The sequence below is a fragment of the Urocitellus parryii genome, chromosome 14 (genome assembly GCF_045843805.1).
Source record: "Urocitellus parryii isolate mUroPar1 chromosome 14, mUroPar1.hap1, whole genome shotgun sequence".
Lineage (NCBI taxonomy): Eukaryota > Metazoa > Chordata > Mammalia > Rodentia > Sciuridae > Urocitellus > Urocitellus parryii.
The window spans coordinates 3,131,847-3,141,616 of NC_135544.1; the positions used below are offsets into that span (position 1 = coordinate 3,131,847).

At 43.8% G+C, this 9,770-nt stretch overlaps 1 protein-coding gene and 1 pseudogene across 1 annotated transcript; both read right to left on the reverse strand.

The window, feature by feature from the left end:
* Positions 1–510: 510 nt before the first annotated feature.
* LOC144250222 (3'-5' RNA nuclease TATDN2 pseudogene) lies at positions 511–7,467 on the reverse strand (annotated as a pseudogene).
* A 606-nt stretch (positions 7,468–8,073) lies between these two features.
* LOC144250223 (ubiquitin carboxyl-terminal hydrolase 17-like protein 6) lies at positions 8,074–9,657 on the reverse strand. The gene has a single exon (XM_077792715.1). The coding sequence runs from the start codon at positions 9,655–9,657 to the stop codon at positions 8,074–8,076; it is 1,584 nt and encodes a 527-aa protein (XP_077648841.1).
* Between the last annotated feature and the right edge of the window lie 113 nt (positions 9,658–9,770).

The following is a 9,770-nucleotide window of genomic DNA, read 5'->3' on the forward strand; positions in this document are numbered from 1 at the left end:
AAGGCTTTCATAGCACAAAAAGTTACAAAGGGAGTGTTGTGGTAACTTCCAGCTAACAGGGATCTGGCAAATGTAATACAAAGGCTGATGTTAATGATCAGGTTAATGATCTACATGGCTTAACATTTCAAGGTAGAGAGTAAATTGAGATTCTAACATCAGAATTATGAGGCACTGCTCAGGATTTAGGGAGGGTTTTTATCTGGTCAAGGAGAGCCAGGCATGAGTGAGTTCAGAGGATGGGCAGGAATTCCAAACAAGTTTATACAACAGAGGGTCAGGCCAAATAGAAATCTTACTATTTTATAGTAAAACTGAAACTAACTTTTCATAACTTTGTGACAAAATGACTCCCAACCTTAAAATGGAATTAGGCTGGGTTCATCACCATCTATTGTATTTATTTCTTACTTTTTTCATATTGAACATAGTTTTAGAGATCAATAGTGAATTTTCAACATATGTTAATGAAATGTTATCATAAGTTACATGGATGGCTAAAAGTGAGCTCTACTCTCCTCTCTCATTGGAACTGGAGATTGAACTTCCCTTTCCGATCTTCCCTTTCATGGATTTACCAACTGATACCAGATGATTAATGATTTCCAGCATCACTGATCCGTGTAGCATTTTCTGAGATGGGTCCAGCATGGCCCACTCTTCTTGGGTGAAACTTTTGCTTACATCTTCAATGGTCACCAATTCCTAGAACGGTATTGACAAGCTAGTTTAGGAAGAGCAAGGAGATCAATTTCACAAAAGAAGGGTTGAGAGGACAGCATGAGGCAGAGGGGAAACTAGGTGTGCAGGAGATTAAACTGTTAAAGCACCAGCCTATTCATTTTCAGCTTCCAACATTCTTACTTTCAGAAACCCAGAATGTGCATACATTGAATTCATAGAATTTATAGTAAAGGAATATGGAATGATAGAGAAACATGAAATATGAACAAAATTTAAGGACTGGTAAGGATAACTTTCAATGAGGCTATTATAAAATTTTCACTTGAATCTTTTCAACTAAAATTAAATTTAGTTAAATTTATTTATTTTAGCACTCTGGGCAGAACCCTGTCCTCTGTGTGAAGATAGCGGTCCAAAAGCCAGAGGGGTCTCCCTTAAAGTCGCCAAGGCTGCCTCCAAAAGGCATGGCATGGGCCAAGCATCACACCTAGGTACCGCCGGGTGTCCTGATGTGACCAAACAGCCCTGTCTGCAGCCTGCAGCATGGAGAGAGAGACCAAGACCCAGACTCAGCATCAGGGCCCCAGGTGAAAGTCAAGCCCTTGGATCCATAAAAAAAAAAAAATAGAAAAAACCCCACTTTACTTAGCAGCAGTCCCTTCAAAACTCCCCAGAGGGCATTTTCTCCCCCTCACACTGTGTTCTTCTCTCAGTCCCAGCACTTTCTACTCAGTATCTCCTCCATAAACCTTAGGAGCTCACACTGTCTCTGTTTCCTAGGGACCAGAATGTTATTGGGTTGAAGAAGTAACTCATGTCCGAGGCTCTGAGCACTAACACACTCAGGGCTGGGCTGTGATATGTGGCAATGATGAAGGGATTTTTCAGATACAATTTCCATTCATTGTCAGTTAATCACAGGGAAAAATCCAGAGTGAATCTAAGTTGACCAGGTGAGCCTGACACTTTTATCCTCCTGACTCACAAAGGGGAATTACAAACAGTTTTCAACCCTAAGAAGGTCTCTCCCTGGCATTAAAGAAGCAACCTTGGGTTGGTTGTGAGATGCAGTCCTGCACTACAAAACCAGCAAGCCTTAGGCCCTGACTTCCCTCTCCTGAAATGGAAGAAAAAAATTATAAAGTGTACCTCACAGAATAGAAAGGGACAGGGATATATAGGAGGGAACAGAAGCCAGAGTATGGAAACTGAGGTCCCCAGCCCCCACGGAATGGAACCCTTCCAACAGTCCGTGGGATATGAAGAGGACCAGCAGGATCTCCTGAGATCACAGTCCCAGACAACACTTACTGGAGTGCCCTGAGAGGTTTGCAGAGGACCCAGCCTGGCCGGACCTGGAATCCTGACTTATAAATCAGTAACTTAATTGTTTTTAACCATTTAGTTTGTCCCAATATATTATACATATTTGGAATAAAATGTGTAGATACATTTTTCTCCTTCTCCCTCTTTCACTACTGCATGAATCCAACCTCCAAATAATGGCTGAACTGTGTACATGCAGCAGACAGAAACCTGACTGCAAACAGGAAATGATGTTGATTAAGCAGCATCCTCATTTTTGAAGGCACTTGAAAGTGGTGAAATGCAGAGAGAAACAGACAGAGGGCCCCCAATCAGTCTTTTCTTTTTGGAGGTGATGTAATGTGTGCTGGATCTCAGTACAAAATTATGACTGGGACACTTGTTCAAGGAGCATCCTAAGAGTGGGAGTTAATGATAAGAAATTGTGAATCTTCATCAGTTTTGTTATACCGATATGAGACCCTCAAAGAACTCTCAGACTACACGTTGCCATTCCAATGAAGCCTTTATTGCTGACCAGCAGTGGACACTCTATTCTCTTAAAGTAAGATGGTGAGAGTGGCTCACTCCCTTCAGTCTGACCTCATATTTAAGCCAAAAAACCATGAAAGGGACATTCTTGGTTTAGCAATGCAAGAAGCCAAGTTACAGAAGTGAGAGATTACAATCAGGCTGGGTCAGGAGACTTAGCCAATCAGAATAAGCCCAGTTGCCCTAGTTACAGAAAGGAAAGGCTGCTGTTAGGTATTTGCATGTTCCTGAGGGCTTCCACAACAAAAGGAAAAACAACTTGCCCCCCAGCAGTGTCCTTTCTACTTGGCATGCCTGTTCACAAACTGGACTTCCTAAACAAAATGGAGTCACTTTAGTCAAGACATCTGTCTCATCAGAGTTTGTTCAATTTTTTCTCTCTAAATAGGGTATTGTTCTAATTGTAATTCATGTTGAACTGAGAAAATGCGTACAATTTAACTGACTACCATGAATTTGTTTATCTTGACACTGTGAGAAACACAGGAAAGCAGAGACGAGAGAACATTTAACTCATAGGAGGAATTGCTATACTTTCTCATTTTGTTGACTTTTTCTGAAGGGTTCCACCAGTTATCCCAAAGGATCAATTTGGAATAAGACTCAGGAAGTTCAGGATGAGGAATACAGGTAAATTCTGAAGGTATAGAGGTGGGAGGTTTTGAGAGCTGGAAATGACTAATGTTGATGAATAGACAACTAGAACATTGTAACAATCTCAGTTCCCCTGTGTAGATAACTAGTAAACCACAGTGCAATGGAATAAACTAGAGGTATGTTAGACAAGAGAGTGACATTACTTGTGGATCTATTTTTACATATTTATTTGTTTATTTAGCTACTAGAAATTGACCCAAGGAAGCTTTACCACTGAGCCACAACCCCAGTCCTTTCTTTTATTTTGAGCAAGGGTTTTGTAAAATGCTGATGGTCTCACTAACTTCCTGAGGCAGGCCTCAAACTTGCAGCCCTCCTGCCTCAGCCTCCTGAGTTCCTGAGATTAAAGGTGTGCACCACCAACTCCAGTTAATGTGCATGTATTTATTTCAAACACCAAGTTGGAGTATGAAGCAGTATATTGGAAATACTACATAAAATTGCATTCAGTTTTCAAATGTGTCTGTGTGTATATATATATATATATATATATATATATATCACAATGTTTTAATATGCATAAATGTCAAGCAATAAGTTTCAAAGTATTTTAGAAATGTTTGGATCATGATTGGATCAGATGTGATTGGATCCTATTGACTAGATTGAGAGTGCTATCATGTGACTTTGAAAGGTGATCTCATCAAACTGCCTTTCTAGAGCCATTGTATGTAGATTGAGTGATAGATTCTCCTTAAATTGGTCTAGTGCTTCAGTGAAACAAATCATCTAAAACCTGTTCACTTTTCTTTTTTATTTAATTTGTAATAATAAGCATGTCAATCAAATAAATTAGAGATTTCAATTCAGGAAATGACAAACTTGATGATGATATAAATTAGGTTATTAAAATCTCAAAATCCAGCTCTATTATATTTCTTTTCTTAATGTGAATGGGAAGGGATAGGGGCTTCTATTAAATATTCCTGAAAATATACACAATTAACCTTAATTGGATAAAAGAAGTTTAGATATATTTCCCAAGTACATATTTTACAAATTATATTATGGAGATTTGACATAAAATACTTAGAAATACAGAAAAAACAACATAGATAAAATATAAGAATTTTAAATTTTAAATAAAATTCAGATAGTTCAGAGAATAAAGATAAATATGAGTGGGAAATTGCTATGTACCTGGAAATTAAGAAGTTGATCAAATTATGGTATATGACCCACATTTGTGTTAAAGGCATTTAAATTTATAATGACTTAATTCAGCTGTGAAAACATCTGCTCCTGGACCTTTTTTTTTTTTTCTTCAGAGTAACCAATACAATTTTGTTTACAAAAAACCATGAGCCTCCTCTTATTTTGATTTTTAATTTTTCAGAGTGAATGAGAATGATCTTTACACACTTCTTTGCACTTTCCAAATATTCTGCAATGGGCGTATTTCACCTTGAAAACAAAACAACACCCAAAGTTGATTACTTCCCAAGAAGGAAAGATTCATGCTGATGTCAGTCAGGAGAAGTCACAAAGTGCCTCTCCTCCCTGGTCCCCAGGCATACTGGGGACCTGGAGTGCAGCTCGCTGCCTGGATTCCTTCCCCAGTACTCCAAAACTGAACAAAACAAACATCATGGCCAAATGATAAGAAATGGCTTATAAAGCAGTTAACAAATGACATCCACAGAAACTTTTAGGAATTATATTTGTTAGCTCTAGAAGTAGAAAAACCTTACATCTAAAAAAAAGAGACAAGCTGACCACAGAGACCGAGGTTATCTTGCCCTGCTGTGGGACGGGCGAGGTGCACTATTAAGAGCAATCCCAGCCCATTGACCCAAAGACTATGACCTGGGGTCCCCCAAGGCCTGCAACAGACTTCTATTGGCTCCCACTATAATAAGGTGCAAAATCTGGGTGACAGCTGAAGACCCCCCAGACCAGATCCTCCTTCAGCATCTGCTCCCACAGGCAGACTGTCAGTGTCCCAGTGTCCCAGAAGTCAGAGATGCAGCCCTGGAGGTGAGGAAAGAGCTGCTGTAAATTTTTCTGAAACTTGTAAAGGTCCCCTTGAAAGAGAACTTGGAGTACAGCATGGCCAAGTGGCACTGAGTGTCAATAAAGTCCTGCTTCAGGCTGGGCTCCCCAGGTCCCTGTGTCAGGGAGCTAGATGCCTGTCTGCCACAGGGATGAGGTGGAGTCTCCGCTCAGAATGTCCTTTTCTCCTTCACTTCTTCTAGGGAGCTTCTGCACACCTGCAGGGAATGGGAATTCTGGGTCTCTGGAGGTGCTCTGGGAGCTCACTGAGGAGCTGGGGGATACTCACTTAGGAGGCTGTGGCTGCTTGTCCCAGCCTGGGCTGTGTCCTGGCTGCTGCCCACAGAGGGGTGGCCAGGAGTCTTGGGCTGCTGGCCCTGTAGCTGGTGTAGTCACACCAAGGACTTCTGTACGAATAAGGGGTACATGTTGTAGTCAGTGGAGAGGGAAGAAGGCTCTGGAACTGCTGAGCACTTCAGGGAGACAGGCTCCTCCTGAGAGAGTCTGACCCTGGAGACTCGTCCACGTCACACCAGTGGCCTCCTCATGGAGGGTGTTCCATCACCACCTTCCTATATGAATGCTTTTGGATTTCTCAACCCACTTTTCAATGTTGGAGCCATCCAAAAATTCTAGCAGGGGAGAGGTGCCGGAGTCCTGCCCTAGCGGGTTCCAGGGAGTCCTGAAGGATGAGTGGCGTCGGCGAAAAGATGAGACAGGAGTCGTTCCATTGCAGCAATCTCCAGAGAGAGAGCTAAAGCAGCTTTCTCTGGGTCCCCTTTTATTACAATTTTTCTCATCATTATAGATTCACAATACGTCATTAATTATATAATTTAAAACTTTGCCAAGACATGACATTTCCTTAACCATGATTGAGGGTACATTAATTTACATTTTTCCAGGATATGACCTTCAGTTATATAATTATTAAAAGTACAGAATCATTAATAAAATATGTCACTAATTTACATTTTTCAGATTTTCCCAAGATTTACTATTTTTCCCAAGATATGTTATTTTCTTATTAACTAATGCCAAACTACATAACCAGACTCTAAGTCTCCTAACCAATCATTAACCTAAAGTACACTTGTACTTTATTTTTAATCTAAAATTCCCATCTAAAAAAGTCCCTTTAAATCTTATATCTAAAATATGCTAAAGTTTACGAATCATCCTTAAAACATATCAGAAACCTATACAACTAAAGACTTAAGAATTTCTAAACTTAAGAATCTAAATAAGATAATATTTCTAACATTATTCTAAGACTGTGTCTTATAAAGCTATTTTAATTAATTCCTAAATTTATTCTCATAAAACTGGTTGAGCTGCTTTCTCAAAGAGTTTCTTTGTTTCTCAGTCAAGGTGCACTAGTTCTCCTGACCTTTCAGAGAATGATTGTTGTCCGTTATTAGGCTTGTCCACAATGTACTAAGATAGAAGAATAGCCTTCTACGTTGTCCTTGATATGCTGAGGGGTAGTAGAACAGCCTCCAAGGCATGAACTACCTGATATGTTCTAGCCATCTGAAATTTAATTTGTTTGGCATTTAACATACTCATGCCTCCTGTGAGAAACATAAGCATGAAAATGCAAAGTCCCAATTACATAAAAAAGGGTCTCATGGCTTCGGTTACCCACCAACCAGTGTGGCTTTGCCAGCAATCATCCTCACTGTGACCCTGTCAAGAGAGTGGGAGAGCAGCTTTGCCAACATTTTTCTCACTGTGACCCTGTCAAGACAGTGAGTGGGGGATCGCCTTCACCACAGAGGGCTTGTCAATGACTGTCCTTGGGTCACCAAGTGACTCCTAAGGAGGTTCCTCCCGAGGGTCCACAATCACTCTGGTGTCACAGAACCTGCTCCTGTCAGGCTGTTCCTCCTGGGCTCTGACCTCTGGGGGCAAGTCTTTCTCTTTCTGAGAAGTGACCTTGATGCTCAGGGCTGGTCCTTCCATATGGTTGGGACACACTTCTGGGCTGGGCTTCACCCTAGGGGTGGCAGCTTCTTTCCTTCTGGGCACTGCATTTCCCTAGGATGTCCTGTGGAGCCTTCAGGGAGATCAGCTTGGAGTCCTGGTCCCAAGCCTATTCCAGCTGCTTTTCTGGGCTTCGTTTGGTCCTTCCATCCCATCCTTCTGACCTTCAGCTTCAGCTGCAAATTCAGAGTTCATGGAGTTAGGAGAAGTATCTTTGGAATCAACCCTAAGGCTGCAGGCTTCTTCCTCTAGAAAAGCCATTTCTTCTAGGGAGGCATTCACAGGGCGCATACACAATCCCTTGGACAAAAGAAGGCCCAATGCTCCTAATTAGGCAGCCTTTGGGAGTGGCCCTGCCCACACCTGGAGCACAGGAAGAAGAGGAAGGAGAGGCGAGGGAGGTTAGGAGCAGAGTTAGAAGAGGAGGAGAAGGATTTCTGCAGTGGGATGAGTTCCTGGATAACCGCATGGACATCCTCATGACCTTTCAGGTGCCTGGGGCTGCTGCCCCCTCAGGGACAAGATGCAGGGCTGTGAGCTGGCAGCTGGAGAGTGCCACGTCCCTGGGCTCTGCAGGCAGCTGAGCTTGTTGGGACAACCTTCTGCAGTGGTACTTGACCTTGAACTGCTTGGATGCCACGGGCACCTTTCCCTCTTTCCACGGCCCATCCACCACAGTTCTCATGGTTTCAGAGATGCCATGGCACTTTGGAGAAGTCCCAATGATTGGAGACTGACTAAAGGCTTTGGTTTGACTCCCAAAGCCACAACTGGATCCCGTGATCACCCAGGCTTCTGTTTGCACTCCTCTACTTCAGGGAACTCAAAGCACTCCAGGGACTGCTAAGTACTTACCATTAGTTTGCGGTACAAAGGCCTTCACAGTGTCCTGGATTGCTAGACCACAATTACTGTCCTCTTGCCCTGCTTGTTCTTCTTCTTGTTGGCTCTGGGCCTTCCTGCAAGACACGGGAGTTGGCCAGTGTTCACCAACTCCTCACGTATGCTGTACTTGGTATCCTTGCTCTGCTTGTATGTTTCCTGCTTATCCATTATGTTCTCCTTTTCTCTGTGTTTTGACTGGTGAATCACAACAACATTGGGAGGCAGAGTGAATTCCACTTTCCTGAGGTTGAATTCAGACTTTGGTCGGTTCTGTTCTTGGAGAAATTTCCACTGATCCAAGGTGATTTCTCCAGTAGCTGTATCCTCCAAGCGCTCTTCTGGCTCTAGTGCTTTGCTATAGGAGTCTCCTTGGAGCTCTCCTTGGGTGGCTCTCAAGATTGTGTCCTCAGGCCCAAGAGCTATTGTTTCCCTGCCCAGGGACACACTCCCATTGTCAGTTTCAAGTTCACTCTTCTGGACATAAAAGAGGACATAGGCACGCTGACTCAGGACACAAGCAATGTCACAGGCCACTACCTTAGCATCGTCCATTTTGTACCACTGGCCATTGCCAGCTTTTATATAACAATAGTAGTGTCCACTGCGACAAGTCACCCCGGCATGGACCAGCACAGCATAGAGGGCATACACCAGTGGGCCTCTGCCCTGCTGAGACATGTATGGCTGCATGTCAAGGCACTCAGGATAGCGCACGTGCTTAGCAATTTTTTCCCCTGTGAGATCCGAGAACCGTTTCAATACCAGCATAAGAACGTTTGGTGCCTTCTGCAGGGTCAGGGTCTTGCAGGCTGGCCTCTTCTTCTGACAGACACCACACTGGTAGGCGTTCTCCCCTTCCAGCCACTCGGGCTTCACCAAGTGCTCCAGTGCATGCTGCACACTGGGAGCTGCCGTGATGTCTAGCATAATGTCCAGGTAGGGGTCAAAAGTGTCTGAAACGCCACAGCAGTGGAGACACTTGATTTGAGATCGCCAGCACCCTCCAAATATCTGGCGCATGAGGGTAGGGTCCTTGGAGTGAGCACCTGGCTGCTTGTGCCCACGCAGACATGCTTCCTGCATGGCATGGAGAGTAAAGAGCAGAAATTCATGGGCATCTTCTTGCCGGGAAGTGTGGAAGCCATCAACCAAAGCAGGCAGGGGCCGAATGACATCCCCAGGGTGGCGGAGAGCCCGTGTCACGTGGGCTTGCATCACACACAGCATGCAGACCCTGTGACGAGGACAGCGTTGGCAGTGCTCCTGGGACAGCATGTAGTTGGCCAGAGGAGGTGTATATGTCAGGCACTGTAGGGCTGCATTCACGTAGCAAGTGTTTCCCATGTTCTGCAGCCCAGCACCAGCTGCCGACCGTCTCTGCCAGTTCAGACAAAGTTTCCCTCTAGGAGCCAGCAGTGGCCCCACAGGAGCTGAATTCTTATTTAAGTGTGCATCAGGGCAAGGTGACAACGATGACTCTGCAGGTAGAGAAGGACCCAAATAGACTTTAGCATCAGCTGCATTTGATGAACATTCAGGTTTTATACAGTCATGAAACTGAGACTCACCTCCGCAGTGGAGTGAAGCTGCCTCCATGTCTCCAGGACCAGTAACCACCAGGTTTCCCTGCTGAATCTCCAGAGGAGAGAGCTTCTCCTTCGGAGCCGGCCTTCAAATGACAGCCCGGTCCATGTTTTCAGTCTTTTATG

Bases quoted from the DNA above. Each gene is read 5' to 3' on its own strand.
- LOC144250223 (XM_077792715.1), bottom strand. From the start codon at position 9,657: ATGGAGGCAGCTTCACTCCACTGCGGAGGTGAGTCTCAGTTTCATGAC.